Genomic DNA, 21,175 nt, shown 5'->3' with positions numbered 1-21,175 from the left:
GTACCACTGTATTAGAATGGCAAAACAAACTCTGCGAATTTGTAGAAATGGCAAAATTGACAGCAATTATTAGAGGTCACTCAAATCAGAGAATAATCAAAAAGTGGGATGGAGTGAAGGAATACATGAAAAAATATTATTCCGGAATTGAAATATTAATAGAAAATGTGTAAAACATGCAGGGGTAAGCAAGAAAATAACAATAGAAACAATTGAATAATTATTAAATTATAGCAACACAATAAGATGGAAGAAATAAAATATTGAGATCATGCATGGGTGAAGGGGAGTGGGGGGGAATCTATAATATTATTTATAATATTAATTTCTTAACTGCAATGTATTTACATATAGTAAAGGGAAGCCTAGAGTAATCATGTATATTTTAATTTAGGTAATCTGTGTAACAGACATATGTTAGAAAACAAATATGGATTTTCAATTTGAAAAAAGAAGAAAAAAAGAACCACAGTTCTTGAGCAACTTGTTTGGAGAGATGGACTTTGTGCAGAACCGGGGTGCTAACCTTAGACCAGCTAAGCAGCTGCTAGAGCAGGGTGGGCAAGGTTTACCGGCCATGGGCCGGATCACTCCCATGGAGATTGCCCGTGGGCCAGACTGGCACAGCATGATGCTAGAAATCGCGTTTGCGCATGTCTGCAGCGCCAGAAATCACTTCTGCACATGCCCAGACACCAAAAATTGCACCTGGGCAGAAACAATTTTTGGTGTCTGGACATGCTCAGACGCGATTTCTGGTATCTGCACATGCGCAGATGCGATTTCCAGCGCTGCTTGGTGAGTCCCCGCACCGCGCTGCACTGATTTAATGCAGCACGGGGGGGGCGGGGGACTCGACGAGCTGGTGGCTCGGTTTGGGGGCGGTTCATGGGCCGGTAAAATGGTCTTCGTGGGCCGCATCTGGCCCAAGGGCCACACATTGCGTACCCCGTGCTAAGAGTGCAGACCTCAGAGAGGCTCAGTTACTGACCTTTGAGTGGCACAGTTTTATACAGATTAGTTTTTGTTATATCCTATAAATTTCGGATACTTTGTTTTTATTTTATATTTAGAAAGCTCTGACTTATAAAATAATAATAATAATAATAATAATAATAATATAAATTTATTCATATCCCGCCCTTCCCAGCCAAAGCTGGGCTCAGAGCGGCTAACAGTAAAAATAGTACAGTTTACATAAAATCACAGTCAATTAATTGAAATACATTCTAAAATCAATTCAGAATCAAATTAATGGCAACCACTTGGCTAGAGTTCTGTGAGGATTACCAAAGGAGAGGGGTCAGGCTGTGCCTTGGCCAAAGGCCTGGTGGAACAGCTCTGTCTTGCAGGCCCTGCGGAAAGATGTCCCGCAGGGCCCTAGTCTCTTGCGACAGAGTGTTCCACCAGATCGGGGCCACAGCCGACAAGGCCCTGGCTCTAGTTGAGGCCAGCCTAACCTCCCTGTGGCCCAGGATCTCCAAGATGTTTTTATTTGAAGACCGTAAGGTCCTCCATGGGACATACCAGGAGAGGCAGTCCCGTAGGTACGAGGGTCCTAGGCCATATAGGGCTTTAAAGGTCAAAACCAGCCCCTTAAACCTGACCCTGTACTCCACCGGGATCCAGTGCAGCTGGTATAGCACCGGGTGAATGTGATCCTGCAGCAAGGACCCCATAAGGAGTCTCACTGCCACATTCTGCACCCGCTGGAGTTTCTGGGTCAGTCTCAAGGGCAGCCCCACGTAGAGCGGGTTACAATAATCCAGTCTGGAGGTGACCGTTGCGTGGATCACAGTGGCTAGGTCAGGGCAAGAGAGGTAAGGAGCTTGGCAGAGATGAAAAAATGTCGCCTTTGTTATAGCTGCACTCTGCGCCACCATAGAAAATCCTTGGAATGCTGGAAGATTCAAGGGAGATAAAGCGCTTCCATAGCTCAGATATAGAACTTGCTCCCATAGGACCAACCTAAATGGCTTTAAAAGATGAATTCTTGGAGGGGAGGGCTATTGATGGCTTTGCTCTGCCTCCACAGTCAGAGGCTTCTGAATACCAGTTGCTCTGAACCTCACAGGAGGGGGGAGTTGCCCTTGTGCTTGAATCCTGCTTGTGAGTTTGCAACTGGCCACTGTGAAAACAAGATGCTGGATTAAATGGGCCATTGGCCTGATGCAGAAGACTTTTTTATGTTCTTAAAAACAACAACAACAGCCCTTTTTGCTGCAGTATTTTCCACCTCACCCCCCTTGCAGACGTTTGTGCTTCTGGGAAATAAAGAGTGTTTTCTCCAGCAGATGAAACAGCTTCAAACCTCTGGGAGGTTTAGATCAGAAAATGGTTCTTCTCTGGAAGGTTTCTTTTCTTTAAAGGAAAAGACCTGATTATGGATCTCTGGTGTCTCGCCTCGATTGGGGCTTTGTGAGACAGATCAACGAAGCTCCTGCTTCACAAAAGCTGGGTGGCTCATCCTGTCGCCATTTGTTCTTCCTGCAGCCTTTTCAGCCAAAAGGCTGATCATGACAAAGGCAATGAACTTCAAATGCCGAGGATCACAGGAAGGAGACAGTACGTTAATTCCACCTTACTTGATAAGACAAAAAATGAGCTTACAAAAGAAACACAGAGTGCAAATGAGTCAAAGCAGGCCAAAGGTGCCTGTGTCTCACTTTCTCTCTCCTGCCTCCGTTATCACAGTTGTGTGTGTGGTTGATCAATGACTCAACAAGCATTTGGACTGTTTGGAAACTTCACTTGCAGATCAGATGCATAGCTGTCAACCGTCCTTTATTTGGTGGGAAAGTCCCTTATCCCAGCGCCGTGTCCCGTTGATGATGTCCCTTAAATTCCCCGGGTTTCAAAGGAAGCAGCTCCTCTCCCTCCCTGCCAGCCAGGGAGGAGGGAGGCTCCAACTGTGTTGCTTGGCTGCTTTGCTCACCCAATAAGGAGTCTAAGAACGACTGGGGGGTGGAGCATGCATGCCTTGTGCCAATCAAATCAGCCACGTTGCCTGGGGACTCGCCTTTGCTCAGCGCTTCCCAGCGGAGAGGTGCCGGGGGTTTTCCTTGCTGCACCCCCTTTGCCGGTTTGAAGGAAATAAGCAGCTATCTTATCTTTAAAAGACATCTGAAGGCAGCCCTGTTTAGGGAAGTTTTTAATATTTGATGCTGTATTGTTTTTAACACTTGATTGGGAGCCACCCAGAGTGGCTGGGGAAACTCAGCCAGATGGCGGGGTATAAATAATAATATATTATTATTATTATTATTATTATTATTATTATTATTATTATTGCCTGAAGCATCAGGTCAATGGCCTATCTAGTCCAACATCCGGTTCTCATGGTGCGCAACCAGATGCCCCAATGGGGAAACCCGCAAGCAGAATTTGAGCAGAACAGCCCTCTCGCCTCCTGTGGTTTCCAGCCAGGGGCATAGGAAGGGGTGTGTGGTGTGTGCGGTCCACCCTGGGTGTCCCCATTGAGGGGGGTGACAAAATGGCGGGCGGCACTCACCGTGGGGCCTGCAGCGTGCCAGAGTTACACGTCTCAGGCACCCACAAGCTCCATGATGTCCGCCCACTGGTTCCCCCCTCCCCCAGCTATAGGGCAGCTGAGGCCTTGGCCCCCGTGGTACACCCCATCCCTAAGGGTGCCGTGCCGTGCCATGCCCCACGCCCTGTCCTGTCCCTATGGGCACCGCGCACCCACCCCACTCCTCCCTAAGGACGCGATGCACCCTGTTCCTATGGGTGCTGCGCACCCCATCCCTATGGGTGGTTCACCCCACACTGGGTGTGCTGCCCCAGGTGCCCAAGAAGCTTTCTCTGCCGCTGTTTCCAGCAACTGGTATTCAGAAGCATGGCTGCCTTGAACTGTGAAGGAAGAACATGGCCTTTGTGGCTTGGAGCCCTCAATAGCCCTCTCCTCCTCCATGAATTTGCTTGGGTTTTCTGGTGAGAAATGTTAGGTACTGAAGTTCTCACCCTGGCCAGCAGGGGGATACTGTAGATAGTTATGCAAATAAGGGATCGAAAGTGACGTTCAGTGATTGGATAGTTTTAGAAAATTGTTACAGTTACGTTGTACTGGAGCTCCATATAAGCAGGCTGACTGAACCCTTCAGTTCAGTTCTGTTCTGGCCTGTGAATAAACAAGAGCTGTTTGAAGAATCGCTGTGTCGTCTGATATGTTCACCCACAACCTAACAAGAAAGGAGCTTTTGAATTCTCTGCCTTGCTTGCTGGGCAAGGCCTGTTCAGCACTCGGACTTTAGAAGTCAAGGGGATTTTCTCTTTCTCATTCTTGCACCCGCCTCACCAGAGGGGCAGCTCCAAGGGTTTAGGTATACAGTGGTACCTCGGGTTAAGAACTTAATTTGTTCTGGAGGCCTATTCTTAACCTGAAACTTCTTAACCTGAAGCACCACTTTAGCTAATAGGGCCTCCTGCTGCCGCCGCGCGATTTCTGTTCTCATCCTGAAGCAAAGTTCTTAACCTGAGGTACTATTTCTGGGTTAGCGGAGTCTGTAACCTGAAGCATCTGTAACCCGAAGTACCACTGTACACCCTTTCCATGTATACACAGAACCCTTGTTGGAACAGAACCCCTGTGTAAGATGCGTTTGCACTGCGTTGAATTCACATCTTACCCACAACCTGATCCACAAGCCTCCAGCAGAGGGAGCTCATTAGCTAATAATGATACTTAACCCTTACAGAGCTGGAGAGAGTTTTATGCATTACCTGTGACAACAGCCCTGTAGAGCAGGTCAGGCCCCGTATTGGAAGTACTGAACCTGAGCAAGAGCCTGCGTGACCTGGGCAGTTGAGTCTGCCTAGTTTCTGGCTCACCTCTCAGCAGCTGCAGAGTCACACTCAAATCAGTTTCATTTCCACATTGCACCTTGTTGCATGGCTGCTGTGTTTCTGCTGAAGGAAATATTTGAATGGCCTAATTTAGCCCTTGACACTTTGGGGAGGAGCCTTAGCCTGATAGGGCTGCTGCTGTTGTTGCCTGGGCTTCAACAGCATCTCCTGCTAAGGGGTTTGGGGCAGCAAACTTGAGGAACAGTGGTGTAGCGTGGGTTGTCAGCACCCGGGGCAAGGCAAGTAATTTGCACCCCCTAACCCATGGATTTGCGCCCCCTAACCTGTGGATTTGCGCCCCCTAACCCTAATCCCCAGATGTTGCGCTTGGTGTGGCCGGCCCCCCTGCACCCCCCACGCTACGCCACTGTTGCGGAATGAAGGGCCAGATTTAGGTCTGATGAGGCTCTAAGCTACTGAAGGTAATGGGGCCCTTTATATGTCCAGCTGTCCTTTGTCCACAACAAATTGTCACTGTTTTTTGTGTTGAATATATGCTATTTGACGTTTTCATCCCCAAAAAGTTTCTGATTTGAGTTTCTTCTGCATCTTAATGTTGTATTTTAATCTTGTTTTAAAGTTGTATTTTAATCAATTGTTTTTATAGCTGGTGTTAGCTGCCCTGAGCCCGGTCTTGGTTGGGGAGGGCAGGGTATAAATAAATTATTATTATTATTATTATTATTATTATTATTATTATTATTATTATTAAATTTATGCACCTAATAGGAATCTAAAGTCATTTCATTTGTTTTTGTATCTTATATTTTGGAAATGTACATCCAGGGTTTTTTCCTTTAATTTTTAGGAGGCCCCCAAAAGAATGGGGCCCTGGACTATAGCTTTGGATGGAGATCCAGGCAACACAACAGAAATATAAAAAAGTGCATGGCATGGCGAAAGTGGATAGAGAAAGGTCCCCACCCTACCCCATTTCCCATAGGAGGTTGCCATGGCCACCAGCCAAGATGGCTTTAAAAAGTTGTTGGCATCCGTCTGTCTCAAGAGACAATGGAGTGCACCTCTGGGGGTGAAGTTAAACTGCTTTGTTAGATGCTACAACCAAGTGATGGGGCCCTCCAGACAACTGGATGGGTCTTCCCTCCACAAGCACCCATAGCTGCTCGGAAGGAGAACAATAGCAAGAGAGAGTGTGGGTGAGCTGAGCTGGAAGAAGGCTGGCCGCTAGAGACACAGGGACCTGCTAGTTCTGTGCTGAATCCAAAGCTGCAACTAATGGAGAAGAAAGATCTGGGGTGTGAATGCTGTGAGCCCCAGTTTTATGCTCAGGACACGGGTGGCGCTATGGGTTAAAGCCTCAGCGCCTAGGGCTTGCCGATCGAAAGGTCGGCAGTTCGAATCCCCGCGGCGGGGTGCGCTCCCGCTGCTCGGTCCCAGCGCCTGCCAACCTAGCAGTTCGAAAGCACCCTCGGGTGCAAGTAGATAGATAGGGACCGCTTTCTAGCGGGAAGGTAAACGGCATTTCCGTGTGCAGCTCTGGCTCGCCAGAGCAGCGATGTCACGCTGGCCACGTGACCCGGAAGTGTCTTCGGACAGCGCTGGCCCCTGGCCTCTTGAGTGAGATGGGCGCACAACCCCAGAGTCTGGCAAGACTGGCCCGTACGGGCAGGGGTACCTTTACCTTTACCTGTATGTTGTCAGCATCAGAACTAGTGAAGGCGGTGAAGGTCCTGTGTGAGTGTCTGGAGGCAGTTGGAGGATGGATGGCGGCTAATGGATTGAGGTTGAATCCTGACAAGACAGAAGTACTGTTTTGGGGGGACAGGGGGCAGGCTAGTGTGGAGGACTCCCTGGTCCTGAAGAGGGTAACTGTGTCCCTGAAGGACCAGGTGTGCAGCCTGGGAGTCATTTTGGACTCACAGCTGTGCATGGAGGCCCAGGTTAATTCTGTGTCCAGGGTGGCTGTCTACCAGCTCCACCTGGTACACAGGCTGAGATCCTATCTGCCCACGGACTGTCTCGCCAGAGTGGTGCATGCTCTAGTTATCTCCCGCTTGGACTACTGCAATGCGCTTTATGTGGGGCTACCTTTGAAGGTGACCCGGAAACTGCAATTAATCCAGAAGGCGGCAGCTAGACTGGTGACTGGGAGTGGCTGCCGGGACCACATAACACCAGTCCTGAGAGATCTGCATTGGCTCCCAGTACGTTCCACTCCAGATTTGTATAGGGTTTACTCCTTGGCCTTTTCTTCTCCTGAAGTTTCCCTTCAAAGCAGTGGAGGTTTAGGACCAGAGTTTTCCTTTTCCTAACTGGCTTCCTTCCCAGGGGGATGAGCCCCATCTGCCCCTCTTTTCCCTCCTACAGCACATGCAGAAACCACCTTTCTATGCCTAATAAGAGCCAGTGTGGTGTAGTGGTTAAGAGTGGTGGACTTGTAATCTGGTGAACCGGGTTCGATTCCCCGTTCCTCCATATGCAGCTGCTGGGTGACCTTGGGCCAGTCACACTTCTCTGAAGTCTCTCAGCCTCACTCACCTCACAGAGTGTTTGTTGTGGGGGAGGAAGGGAAAGGAGAATGTTAGCCGCTTTGAGACTCCTTCGGGTAGTGATAAAGCGGGATATCAAATCCAAACTACTACTACTACTACTACTACTACTACTACTACTACTACTACTCTTCTTCTTCTTCTTCTTCTTCTTCTTCTTCTTCTTCTTCTTCTTCTTCTTCTTCTTCTTCTTCTTCTTCTTCTTCTTCTTCTTCAGGATAATTATTAAACCACCTCTCTCACCATTGGACCACCCACTCTTGGTCTCATCCGCTCAATCTGCTGGAGCCTGTCTGCACATGAGGGGAAATCCCAAACTCACTGAGGGTTTGAGGCCCACTGGCTACCCTCACCTGGTTTAATCGGCCAGTGAGAGCTGTTTCCTGGGGTGTGGCCACTGTCCCACGCTGACAGCTTTTAGGAGTCACAGGTGAGAGCTGGGGGGGGGGGGGAAGTGTGCAAACTCCCCCAGAAGGAACATTTCTCCTCCTCTAACACCCCCAAAGATAAAACAATCAAATTATCAATAAGAAGAATGAACAACAATAATTTTAAACATTCAAAAGTTAAAATAACAGTAGACTAAAAATAGGTTAAAACTCCCATCAAGTTTCTGAACATCTGATTAGGTTTAGAATCATGCAGTTGGAGAGTCATTTGGTCCAATCCCTTGCAATGCAAGAATCTTTTGCCCAGTGTGGCATACCTGGCACGGGACACAAATGTCCTCTCCTGATTTTTCTTGGTGGCTGTCAAGGAAGGCCCCCGGCAGGTGCCCCTCATTCCTGAACAGCCGCATTTAATAAGAAAACCTGATGTCCTGGTTGGCAGCTTCTTTCGGTTGCTTGCCTGCATTTGTGAAGATGAACGCCCACGCAGGAAAAAGGAAGTCCATTTGAACAAATAGCTGCGGTGGCTTCCTTTCTCAAAGCTACGGGCTGCCGCGAGCAATAGCTCCTTGGACTCACTCCTCTGCTCTTTGCTCCATCGGTGCAATGGTGGATTTTCCTCCCTGAGGGGGCTGAGCCACTTCTGGGCCAGAAACGCTTTGCTCTGGGGTGTGTCTCTGTGTGTTCTCCCTGCTCCAGCTCACTGCCTCTCGCTTCTCCCCCAGTCCGCTCCCAGAGCATGATGGCCGTCGACCCGAAGGGCTCGGGGAGCTGGCCCCATCCTCTCAACCTTCTGGAGCGGCCCCTGAAGACCGGCTGGCTGAAGAAGCAGCGCTCCATCGTCAAGAACTGGCAGCAGAGGTACTTTGTCCTGAAAGGCCAGCACCTGTATTACTACAAGGATGAAGAGGACCTCAAGCCCCAGGTACTGTCCAGGAAGAGGGTCTAGAGGGATCGCCCTGGTGGTCTGGGCTCTCCATGTGCCAGGGGGGAAGAGCTCCGTCTCAGGCAGAACTGGCCCAGGATGTTCTGCCACCTGAGGCCCAACAGCCACCTGAGGTGACTGAAAATGGCCAGGGGAACCCCCGGTGCTCTGAAGGTGGAGGAAAAAGGAAGCTGGAGAGGAGCAGGTGGTGGGGCAGTGGGCGACAAGCACAGGAGGTGGTGAGGGGAGTGACCTTGGAGCCCTCAGATCTGCTGCCCCTACCTACTGTCCCGAGCCTGCCGCCTGAGGCAATTGTCTCACAGAGCCCCATGAGTGGGCCGGCCCTGGTGGCAGGAGAGGCTGTGAAAGCAAAGTCAGTGAAGTTCTTGTGATGTGAGCTTGGGGGGGAAAGGGCTGATTATATTGTCACACCTCAGAAGAGAGAGGTAAGATGGAGTAGTCCCCGAATTCTTCCCTGGCTCAGATTGAAATCCGAGCCGGAGAAGTGATTCTGGCTTGACTCCTGCAAGTTCTCTTCTGCCCCACCTGCAAGCTAGTGGAGCTGCTTCTCTTTGCTAGCTTGTACGGGGAGGAATCTTGCAGGGGCAAAATCCAAAGGGTCCTTTTTTTGCCCCTGCAGTGCAGATGTGGGGAGGGCAGGGGAGATGGGCAAGCCACTTTCAGAAACCATGGTTTGATGTAGCCTTCTTTTGAAACCAACCAGTGTTTCCTAAAAACCATGATTCCTGCTCTGGACAATAGGACAAACTAAGATTCAGGGAAAGTGGGCCAAAGGGGGGGGGGGAGCTGGTGGTCCTTCTCCTGGCTGTGGGGAGGGGCTGGGGCAGGGCTTGTGGAGGCTCCTCCTTGCTTACGCAGCTCTCACTATCCTGCAGCTCACATAAAGTGTGAACCAGATTCTGAACTTTCAACTTCTTTGGTAATGTTATCCAATATAAGGCCTTGTTGGTTTCCTCTGCATCTAGTGGCGTCCCGCTGATGACGTTGGTAGTTGGCCACAACCCATATCTATCCTGTTGTTGCTTATGGAAAACTGCATTTTGATACATCCCCCCCCCCAAAACCAGCTTCAATCTGAATTGAGAAGAACGATGACACAGCTGCATTTTTAGCTGGCAATGTGTACACAGCCTTGGTGGCATTTTCATGTTTTAAGTGCTGAACAAGTTGCCGGCGTCATAAGCTAAATATATACCCAGCTTCCTTCCCCATTTCACAGAGCAGCTGGTATCACACTGGAGGACTATAAATTATCCTTCTTTCATGATGTAGATGAAGATTCACGAAACCAGATTTTGTGACGCCGTCACCAGAAAGTTTGCTAGAAAACATTTGTAGAATGTTTGCAAAATAATAAGCTGCCCCCTTAAGTGGATTCTACCATTGGGCGGCTCACTCCCACAAGCTTTAGCGGTGGGCAAATGTTTAACGGCGTGAATGAAATTCACCAAGGACAAGTCTTTTCAAAGGGCTCCTGAATAGAACCTCCATCTTCAAGAGAAGTCTATCTCTGAGTGTTAGATGCTGGGCACAAAGAGCGGGAGAAGGTCACTGTTGCCTTTATGCCTCTGCCGCTGCTTCTCAGGTCCAACCACAAAATGTGGGGCTAGAATGATGCACTTTGCTCTGGCTCACCAAGACACTTCTTTTATTCTTACTTTTCTGCACACTGCTGGGGGTGGGGGAAAGGCCTTTCCAGTGGTGTCCAAACTTTTTTCAAAGAGGGCCAGATCTGATGAAGTGAAGGGCCGTGGGGGCCAACCAAAGGGCCAACCAAAGTTGTTGACCTTTTTTTACGATTGATGTTTTTGAGCTTTTTTTAAGATTGAAGTTGTTGAGGTTTTTTTAGGATTTTATCCCAGGAAATAAACTGACTGACGGGCCGGAATTAAGCCCCCAAAACGGACTTTGGACATTCCTGCTCCCACCCCAAACCAAATTACCTCTAAAGACCCTCACTCATTGGCAGTGATCTCGTCAGCCCCTGCTCAATAAACTCTTCACTAAGGGTGCTGACTGACTTATAATAAACAATGTGCCCCAAACAAATCAAGACCCGGATCCTGTGCTTCGAGCAGCAGGTGAAAATCTGCAAATCTGTAGGTAGAGTCACCTAGAATCACAGAACTGTAGAGCTGGAAGGGAGCCCCGAGAGTCATCTAGTCCAACCTGTTGTAAACAAAAATTGCCCTTTTCCCTTATGGGGTATCCAAGAGCCCATATAGAGTCTTTACATAGGTTCCCTATTGGTAGGAGAAAATAACAGAGGCCAACCAGAGAATATTGAGAAGCAAAGCAGCCAGTAAGCCTGATCTTTATTGATCTGTTGCAACAGGGTGCTCCCCTCACACGCAGGAAAGGAGGAGGACCCAGAAAAATAGTGTGCAAGGCCTTATAAAGACTTTTGAAATTGCCACCCTGTACATCAAGACCACCCCCAGAAACATCATACATACATACATCACAGAAGGGGTGTAACCTAAGACCACCCCTCAGATACATCATACCTACATCACAGAAAAGGCGGTCTAAACAGAAATTTAAATGTTGTTTATCTCTTGTCCTTGTTTATCTCCTGTCTGGCAGGTTACTTGACTGGATTTCCTGGGGAGCCTGGCCAGTCTTTTGTAGTGATAAATACTTAGTTCCTGGGCCAGGTCACAGGCTCACACCCTATTCATATCTTAAATGTGTCCTTAAGACAGGATTTGTGAAGGAAAAGACAATGGGGAGGCTTTTCCAGTTTGACCTTGCAGAGGAAACATTTGCTCAGTTTAGGAATCAAAATGGTTCCAGGTTGGCCCTCCCGTGCTGATCTATGTACGTGCCCGGTTGGTTCACTTATGAGCATTACCATATACCGTATTTTTTGCTCTATAAGACTCACTTTTTCCCTCGTAAAAAGTAAGGAGAAATGTGTGTGTGTCTTATGGAGCGAATGCAGGCTACGCAGCTATCCCAGAAGCCAGAACAGCAAGAGGGACTGCTGCTTTCACTGCACAGTGATTCCTCTTGCTGCTCTGGCTTCTGAGATTCAGAATATTTTTTTTTCTTGTTTTCCTCCTCCAAAAACTAGGTGCGTCTTGTGGTCTGGTGCGTCTTATAGAGCGAAAAATACGGTATCTAAGACCATAAAATTCCTATCACAAACCCCTTGCCATGCAGGAAGAAGCATTCATGGTGTGGTGGAGATGAACTGCCATCAAAGGAGCAGGGGCTGGTTAAACAGTTGGCAGTGTTGCAGTAATTTATGTATAGGTTGGGGAGGGGGTTGCCCCTCCAGCAGATATCATGCACATGCAGCCCACTACCAAAATCAGCACAATTGCTTTTGTGACTTTTGTGATTTATCCTCACAAAACACTTCATCACAGTTTCTTCCTATCTATTCAAAGGGCCTCTGCTGCACCAAATGTAAGAATTCACTGATAAATGTATCTATGTGCTGGGGAAACTTCAGAAATTCCTATAGACATGTGAGCTCAGCTACTCAGCAGCCCCTATACCTGAGTGATAATTCCTGGCATCCTGATACCTGAGGGCCAGACAGGTAGCCATTACAGAAATAACAAACCCAGATGAAGACAAAAGGGTGTGATTAACTTGGCTGGGAAACAGGGAAATGTAAATATCTCTTTTGTTACACTTGATGGGTGTTTGGTGGAGGGCAAGGGGAACCATGGGGCAGGGTCCAGGATGCTCAGATTACTGCCACCAGACCTCCCCTTTCAGGATGTAACCATGATGTATTAGTGATGTAGTTTGGGGGGGTGTAACATGGGGATTAGCAGCTAATAAAAGTCTGGGTTCTCTTTTGTTCGGGGCTTCCATCTTGTTCCACCTTGTGGCAGGTGGGAGTCCTGTCACGACAGTCTTCAATAAAGACCAAGCCTACTGGCTGCTGTTTTGCTCTGGTATTTCTGGCTGGTGTCCATGTTTTTTGTCCAAGGGAGCCCTCAGATTTCTCCCTTAACAGCACTCTCATCTGCTTGAAGCTGCTCGGCTGCTCTGCCCCCACCAATATAGTTCCTCTCTTCTGATTTCACTTCCCATTTGCACAGGTCCCTCCTGGGTCTCGCTTCACCCACACGTCTGCTTCAACCTCCTCCTGCCTTTGACTTCTGCCACAATGCTTCCTGTGGCAGGAAAAGACCCTGCAACCCCACACACTTAATCTGTCACACCCACAAGTTATCTGGCGATGATGTGCAATCTTCACAATAAAAATACTTTGCACCTTTTTTTTATTTTTAAGTGCAATACAGTTGAGTAACCATGAAAACACCCAAGGCAGCCCTTGCTACCAGTTTGGCTCAAGTCATCTGCCTTTTCCTCGTGACTGCCCCGACTCATGATGTTGTCGTCTGAGCTCTTCCTTCGGCATGAAGAAAAGGCTGTATCTCCCTTCATTGGGGCAGGGTTGAAATTCCACCCTGCCTGCCCGCCCCCTGCCACCCAGTTTCCCAAAAATATTTTCCCCCTACAAAAAACGGGCTGGATTCCTTTCTGGATGGGGGAGTGGGGAGTAATAGAATCACAGAATTGTAGATTTGAAAGGGACCCTAAGGGACATCTAGTCCAACCCTCTGCAATCCTGGAATCACAGCTGAAGAATCAGTGACAGGCATGGCCATCCAAACTCTGTTTTAGAAACTTTCAGCAAAGAAGAGTCCACCATCTTCCAAGGGAGTCCATTCAGCTGTCAGTAATAAAATATTGCTTTTTTGTTTTTGTTTTCAAAGATCTTTATTGAAACTTAACATATATGCATAATAACCAAAATTCCCAGTGATTCCCTCACATAAAATATAATATCTAAATTACAACAGTTGCATAATTATACACTTAATTATAAATCTCATCACCCACCCTCTACTTCCCTCCACAGCAATTCAACTTCTGTATAGTTCTTTCTACCTTTTATTCCTTGCATTCTATAATAAATTATTTTTGTTAAATTCTGATTTTACAAAATCTTTGTTTTGTTATTGCTTACATTTTTTATTCTAAGCCTATTAACATGTCGTTTTTAGAACAAGATTTTGACATATAATCTTCGAAATAGTTCCACTCCATTCTTAACTTTTGATTTGATTGATATCTTATAATTGAAGTTAATTTTGCCAATTCTATATACTCACTTAATTTACAAATCATAAAATATTGCTTTATGTTTCACACTTGCTGCTGCTTCTGGTTTCAGGGGTCAATACGCCTTCATGGAAGCTCCATCAGGGAGGTGGCAGCCACCGGCTCTGACGAAGGGGGGAGATTTATCTTTGAAATCATCCAAGGTGAGCAGCCCGCAATGGCATGGCAATTTCAGATTCAGGTAGGTAGCCGTGTTGGTCTGACACAGTAAAGGTAAAGGGACCCCTGACTATTAGGTCCAGTCGTGACCGACTCTGGGGTTGCGGCGCTCATCTCGCTTTATTGGCCGAGGGAGCCGGCGTACAGCTTCCGGGTCATGTGGCCAGCATGACTAAGCTGCTTCTGGCGAACCAGAGAAGCGCATGGAAACACTGTTTACCTTCCTGCCGGAGCGGTACCTATTTGTCTACTTACCGGCCTGGTGGAATGCTCTGTCTCACGAGAGCAGCGCCCTGCGGGAACTGATTTCTTTCCGCAGGGCCTGTAAGACAGAGTGTTCCACCAGGCCAGAGCCAATGTTGAGAAGGCCCTGCTTGCAGAAGAATTCTTCTTGCAGAAGAATCCTTTCCCTACTAGCACGCAAGGCAAAGAGAATTTAAAATGATGCATCTTTGATAGATAGGAGCCCATGCAGGGCAGTGGCTTTCAAAGTGGGTGGTACCTCCCCCCTTGGGTGGGTGGAGTTGGGGGGGATTACGTAGGTGGGTGCTAAGAGGCAAGCAGGCAGCAGCGGGGCTGGTTTCATTGCATCAAATTCATCACTTTTGTTGAATTAATTCATTTAAACGGGGTTTTGAATAAATGTGCAATTGACTGTTACCAGTTTTAATTTCGTTGTGTTGTTACCTTCCTTAGGGGGTTGTGCTTATACTGAATCATGCTTTTCACAGGGTATTATTATTGCTATTATGATTTATTAAATTTATATACCGCTCTTCATCAAGAGATCCCAGGTGGTTCACAGAATAAAATACAAGGTGAAACACAAGTGAATATTTAAACCCAAACAACAAAACAATAACCTCCGCTTAGGGATGCAGGTGGCGTTGTGGGTCAAACCACAGAGCCTAGGACTTGCCAATCAGAAGGTCGGAGGTTCGAATCCCCGCAATGACAGGGTGAGTTCCCGTTGCTCAGTCCCAGCTCCTGCCAACCTAGCAGTTCGAAAGCACCTCAGAATGCAAGTAGATAAATAGGTACCGCTCCGGCGGGAAGGTAAACGGTGTTTCTGTGCGCTGCTCTGGTTTGCCAGAAGCGGCTTAGTCATGCTGGCCACATGACCCAGAAGCTATACGCTGGCTCCCTCAGCCAGTAAAGCGAGATGAGCGCCACAACCCTGGAGTCGGCCACGACTGGACCTAATGGTCAGGGGTCCCTTTATCTTTACCTTTAGCGCACACTGGGGAGGAGTTTTTTGGAACAAAGCAGGGAGTGGCCAGAACTGCTGTTTCCTCATTTTTAAAAAAATCTAGCTCTGAATAAATGTTGATTTTAAGTGCCCTTTTTGGATTCAGCCCTGGGGAAGCACTGCTCCTCTGAGTCGCTGCCATATTTTTCAGGCAAAAGCCTGTGGGGGAAAGACATTAGTAGGGAGAGAAATCCATCTGCAGCGGTTTCTCCACTTTTCAGGATGAGTAACTTGCTTTTTTCCACCCCCACGCAGGCGTCTCAGGAGACCAGAATCGTGCGGGACAAGATTCCTACGTGCTGATGGCCAGTTCCCAGTCTGACATGGAGGACTGGGTGAAATCTCTCCGCCGCATGGTGGGGTCTCCCTTAGGAGGTAAAGGGGGATGCAAAGCTCTTTTGTATCAACATGCTGTTGGCCCAACCACCATTTAATGCACCTTCCATCCATTTCAGTAGGGCAAGAGACATCCCCACCTTTTAGCTTTTCATCTTCATCACTGCAGGAAGTCGCAGGATAAAATTTCCTGTGATGGAGGTTTCTGAAACTCTGAGGATGTGAGAAAGCTGTGGGGTTGCAGCATTGTGAAAGTTGTGTTGTAGCCAGCCTCAGCAATGCATGAGTTGTTGTTCTGCTGCTGATTACCTGCCCTTCACCCCAAGATCCCAGAGTGGGTGGCATCATTAAAACACAATATTCAAAACAATTAAAAACAATTTGCAATCTTAAAAATCAGACGACTCCTAATAGCATAAACGCATACTGAAGAGCCAGGTGTGAGCAAGGTGCTTTTGGCGCTAAGGTCTAAATCACTGAGCCTCTTGGGCTTGCCGATTGGAAGGTCAGCGGTTCGAATCCCCACAACGGAGTAAGCTCCCGTTGCTCTGTCCCAGCTCCTGCCAACCTAGCTGTTTCAAAGCACACCAGTGCAAGTAGATAAATAGGTACCGCTCGGGCAGGAAGGTAAACGACGTTTCCGTGTGCTCTGGTTTCTGTCACAGTGTCCCAATAGCGGTTTAGTCCTGCTGGCCACATGACCTAGAAAGCTGTTTGTGGACAAACGCCGGCTCCGTCAGCCTGAAAACGAGATGAGCGCTGCAACCCCATAGTCGCCTTTGACTGGACTTAACCATCCAGGGGTCCTTTACCTTTTACGTTTCCGTGCTGGAAAATGGGTGTGGAAAATCCATATTTAGCCCCTGATTGCCAGTTGAATGTTCCTGGGGTGGGTGAATGAGTCATGTAGGGGTTAGTGTTGGACTAAGAACTGGGAGACCAGCGTTCAAATCCCCATTCGGCAATGACGCTCGCTGGGTGACGCTGGGGGGCAGTCACTGCCTCTCAGCCTAACCTACCTCACAGGGTCGTGGGATTACACGAAGACAGGGACAACCTTGGAGAAAAAAGTAGGACAGAAATGCAGAAATAAATAAAACAAATATGCATTTTACTTACCATATTTTTCGCTCTATAAGACACACTTTTCCCCCTTAAAAAATTAAGTGGAAATGTGTGTGCGTCTTATGGAGCGGATGCAGGTTCCTTGGCTTCAGTGATAGCAACGCAAAGCCTCCAAAGCGCAGAGGGAGAGCTTCCCCTGTGCTCCGGAGGCTACGCGCTGCTTTTGCTGAAGCTGCCTGAAGCCCTCGGAGCGCAGCGGGAACTCCCGCTGCGCTCTGGGGACTTCAGGCAGCTATCCGCAAACCTTCGGAGCGCAGCAGGAGTTCCCGCTGCGCTCCGAAGGCTTGTGGATAGCTGCCTGAAGCCTGGAGAGCGAGAGGGGTCGGTGATCACCGATCCCTCTTGCTCTCCAGGCTTCGCTTTGCTGGAGAGGCGCTGCACAGTTTTCCCTCTCTGTGCAGCGCCCGTTCAGCGAAGTGGAAGGAGAAATGGAAGGGGCTCCATTTCTCCTGCCACTTTGCTGAAGGGGCGCTGAGCAGAGAGGGGGAGAATTCCCCCCCCCCGTTTCCCCCCTCCTATGGTCCGGTGCATCCTATAGAGCAGAAAATACGGTATACGCCATATTTCCAACAAACTGCCTCTGTGGTGGTATGCAAAAGAAAGCATGCATAATTTTGTAATTAGTTTGGCCTTGGCAACAAGAGGCCACCTTAGTGGTGAAGACAAGGAGGCCTTGATGTGACGAGGACCCAGAGACGCTTGCGTCTGTTACTGGCAGATGGCTGGGCTTCCCCAGGCCCCTTCATGAAGAGCCCATTCAGAGCCTGTCTGCTAGCCCCTCATCATTGTAGACCTTGACTCGGCTGCAGGCTTCAGATCCCTGACTCTGACATGGGCGGCGTCATCACTGACACAGCCGTATTCCTGTTGGAGAGACTTTGGGCTCCTGCTCAATCATCCACGGAGCATATTGATTTTTTCAAAGTGCTTTAGTCTTTGGCCTCGTAACAACTGGGGGAGGCAGGCTGCGGGCGCCCTCCCTTTCGAAGGCTATGCCGTAATTTGAAGGCAGAAAGTGAGATGCGATCCCAGGCCCCAGACTGACTAGCCCTGAATCGTGGCGCCGTTTTGGAGGGAAATGACTGCCTCTTCCTTTTGCTGCAAAGAAGGGAGCCGTGATGTGGCGAGGGCAGCTTCAGCCTGAGTGAAGGAAGTCATATGCAGGAGTAATGGAAGGAAGCACCCGTTTACTACGTACAATGACAGGTTTATGATGGTTCTCTAAAAGCCAAAGAGCTCTTTGTCAGATCCTTGCCCCTCTCGACGTTCCTGGGAAAAAGGATGTGTGGATGCTGGGCTGATTTGGAAAGGGAAGAGACTCCAGGATTTCCTTCAGAATCTGGAAGCAAGGATGAGAACAGGAGCCTGCCTAAAGGCGTAGAAGCAAGTTCTGAAGTCCTTTGCTGGTTGGAACTTGGACTTCTCTGCCATCCTCTTCCTGCCTGGACTCCCGATGAAGGGCTGGGAGTTGGGTTTTTGCTTTCCAGACCTGGAGATGTTCTTTTGCTGGGAGTACAGGAAGAAGCAGCAGCCGCCCATGGCCCACAGGAAAGGTACGGCTGCCTCCTTAAATGCCAGCCTCTTAGAAATTCCATGCACAGCGCAAGCTGCCACAGAGCGGGCCTCATTTTGACTGGTGCAGCAGCAGTGCCCACAAATGCGCCAGGAGCTCTCTGAAGAGGTGGATTTAGGAGAGCGCAACCGGTTTGCCCGCCCTGGGCACTGAGCTGAAAGGGTGTTGCAGGGGACACTGCAACAATGACCATCGATGGAAGGCAGGGGGTGGGGGCCTGAATGTTGGTGTTGCACAGAGTGCTGCTGAAATTTTAAAGCCCAAAGTCCGCCACTGCTCTCTGTGTATTATACAGCAGGACTTGACTTGCCAAACGCCAAGAGCCACTGAAAAGCTTTTGTCTCTAATGTGGTCAAATAAACTGGCAGGAATGGCTGAGCTGTGAGTCAAGGAAGTCTCTCATTCAAGTCTCACCTCTGCAATACTCAGTAGGTGGTCTTAGAGAAGCTACTATTCTTCCCCCTCTCATCTACCACAGGGGGATGAGAGGAGCCCAAATTGCAGGGCTGTTGTAGTAGGTAGTAAGGGGGTTTTTTGGGGTGTTATTTCATCATTTGTACTCTCATATTTTTTAAAATTCAAAAGTACTTTGTTGTTTCATCATTTGCACTTCTGTATTTTGAATTCCACAGAATTTCAGTTAAGGATCATCTGTGTCAGACTTGCTCCAACCTGGTGCCTTACTGGGTTGCGTAAACCACTGTTCTGAATTATGCTTTTTATGGGGGGCACTGGGGGTGAGTTTATGGAAAGAAGGGGGCAGTGGTCTGAAAAAGGTTGAGACCCACTGTTCCCAATTTTGGGTTACAACTCCCATCAACCCATCCTTGCTCCCGTCAGACCAGCATCATATGGCTGATGGGACTTGTAGTCTTTAAAATCTGGGCAGGGATGCAGAAACAGAACTGAAGATTAAGTGGGCTGGTTCCAGAATAGGACCTTGTGAGAACCTATCTTTCTTTTTGTGTCTTCTTCTCTCCCCCCACTGCCCCCAGTGGTTTTTGGCCAACAGCTGGTGGAGACCATGGTGTACGAGCAGAAATTTGGGAAGCATCAGGTCCCCATCTTGGTTGAGAAATGTACTGAATTCATCAGGAAGCACGGCCTGAACGAAGAGGGCATCTTCCGACTTCCTGGCCAGGACAACCTGGTGAAAGAGTTGCGGGATGCCTTTGACGCGGGAGAGAGGCCGTCCTTTGACCAGTAGGTGGCGTATTTCTCAAGGGAATCCAAGGCTGCCGGTTCTGGGATGGGATTGACCTTTAGATTTCACACCCCACATTCTCCCCACACTTTAGGCCAGGGGTCAGCAACCTTTTTCAGCAGGGGACCGGTCCACCGTCCTTCAGACCATGTGGTGGGCCAGACTATATTTTTTTTTGGGGGGGGGGGAGAATGAACGAATTCCTATGCCCCACAAATAACCCAGAGATGCCTTTTAAATAAAAGGACACATTCTAATCATGTAAAAACACACTGATTCCTGGACCGTCCACAAGCCGGATTGAGAAGGAGATTGGGCCGCATCTGGCCCCTGGGCCTTAGGTTGCCTATCCCTGCTTTAGGCTCATATGCATGCCTTCAGAGAAATGCTGGAATAAAAGTATTTTTATATGGTGTTCTATTTGGGTGCTGAATTATGCCCCATTTTTGAAATTCCCATGGGATGCGGGTTGTGCTGTGGGTTAAACCACAGAGCCTAGGACTTGCCAATCAGAAGGTTGGTGGTTCGAATCCCCACGACGGGGTGAGCTCCCGTTGCTCGGTCCCTGCTCCTGCCAACCTAGCAGTTCAAAAGCACCTCAAAGTGCAAGTAGATAAATAGGTACCGCTCCGGCGGGAAGGTAAACAGCGTTTCCATGCGCTGCTCTGGTTCGCCAGAAGCTGCTTAGTCATACTGGCCACATGACCCGGAAGCTGTACGCCGGCTCCCTCGGCCAGTAAAGCGAGATGAGCGCCGCAACCCCAGAGTCGGCCACAACTGGACCTAATGGTCAGGGGTCCCCTTTACCGTTACCTTTGAAGTTCCTTAAAGCGAAACCTAGAGTTACATAGGTATGACATGTCCCCAGTTTTCCAGCATTGTCTGTGGGGTCTGCTCCTGCCAGTAGCAAGGTCTTTTGCATGCCTCTCTATCTCCTTTTCTTATTTTGCAGAGACACAGACGTGCACACGGTGGCTTCTCTGCTTAAACTCTACCTCAGGGAACTCCCTGAGCCTGCCATACCTTGGACACAGTATGAGGACTTCCTCTTGTGCGGCCAGCTTCTGACGGCCGATCAAGCAAAGGTTTGGAATAACGCACCTCTTGTCAGTATTCTCATGTTACTTTCCAGGATGCAGTGAATATGCACACTTTTTGTATGGGTTATGTAAACAGCCTGAGCTGCCGTGGGACGCACCTCCAAGGGCAGAACAGTGGTACCTTGGAAGTCAAATGGAATCCGTTCCGGAAGTCCGTTCGACTTCCAAAAAGTTCGGAAACCAAGGCACAGGTTCTGATTGGCTGCAGGAAGCTCCTACAGCCAATCAGAAGCCGCAGAAGCCCTGCTGGGCGTTTGGGTTCCAAAGAATGTTCACAAACCGGAACACTCACTTCCAGGTTTGCAGCGTTTGGGAGCCAAAACGTTCGACTCGCAAGGCGTTTGGGATCCAAGGTACGACTGTCTTCACTTTCTCTCCCTCCCACAGTCCTCACAAAAATTGCACCTCCAAAGCTGCTCTTTGCATTTCACAGGAAGTTGCTATTGATGCCAATGAAGCCTCCCATTGAAAGGCAAAAAGCACTTTATGAGATTCTTGCCAGTGCCTTGGCAAGGAGAAAAAGAGAGTTACTCTTTTGACCATGCCCCCCCCCAAAGCTGCTCAGGCCTC

At 48.7% G+C, this 21,175-nt stretch overlaps 1 protein-coding gene across 2 annotated transcripts in view; it reads left to right on the top strand.

Annotated features, from left to right (window-relative positions):
• Positions 1–21,175, top strand: part of ARHGAP25 (Rho GTPase activating protein 25) — a 34,597-nt gene that overhangs the window by 3,822 nt on the left and 9,600 nt on the right. Inside the window, exons 2-6 of one of the 2 annotated variants that reach the window (XM_081922538.1) lie at positions 8,488–8,687; positions 13,912–14,002; positions 15,523–15,642; positions 19,297–19,504; positions 20,458–20,590. In XM_081922538.1, the coding sequence (XP_081778664.1) occupies positions 8,488–8,687; positions 13,912–14,002; positions 15,523–15,642; positions 19,297–19,504; positions 20,458–20,590 (752 nt within the window). Of the gene's footprint in view, positions 1–8,487; positions 8,688–13,911; positions 14,003–15,522; positions 15,643–17,364; positions 18,282–19,296; positions 19,505–20,457; positions 20,591–21,175 lie in introns of those variants that run through there. The other variant, XM_081922539.1, reaches the window with a different exon arrangement.

Source organism: Podarcis melisellensis (genome assembly GCF_964234715.1).
Source record: "Podarcis melisellensis genome assembly, chromosome: 8".
In the NCBI taxonomy this organism is placed as follows: Eukaryota; Metazoa; Chordata; class Lepidosauria; order Squamata; family Lacertidae; genus Podarcis; species Podarcis melisellensis.
This window is presented reverse-complemented; position numbering and strand designations above follow the sequence as displayed.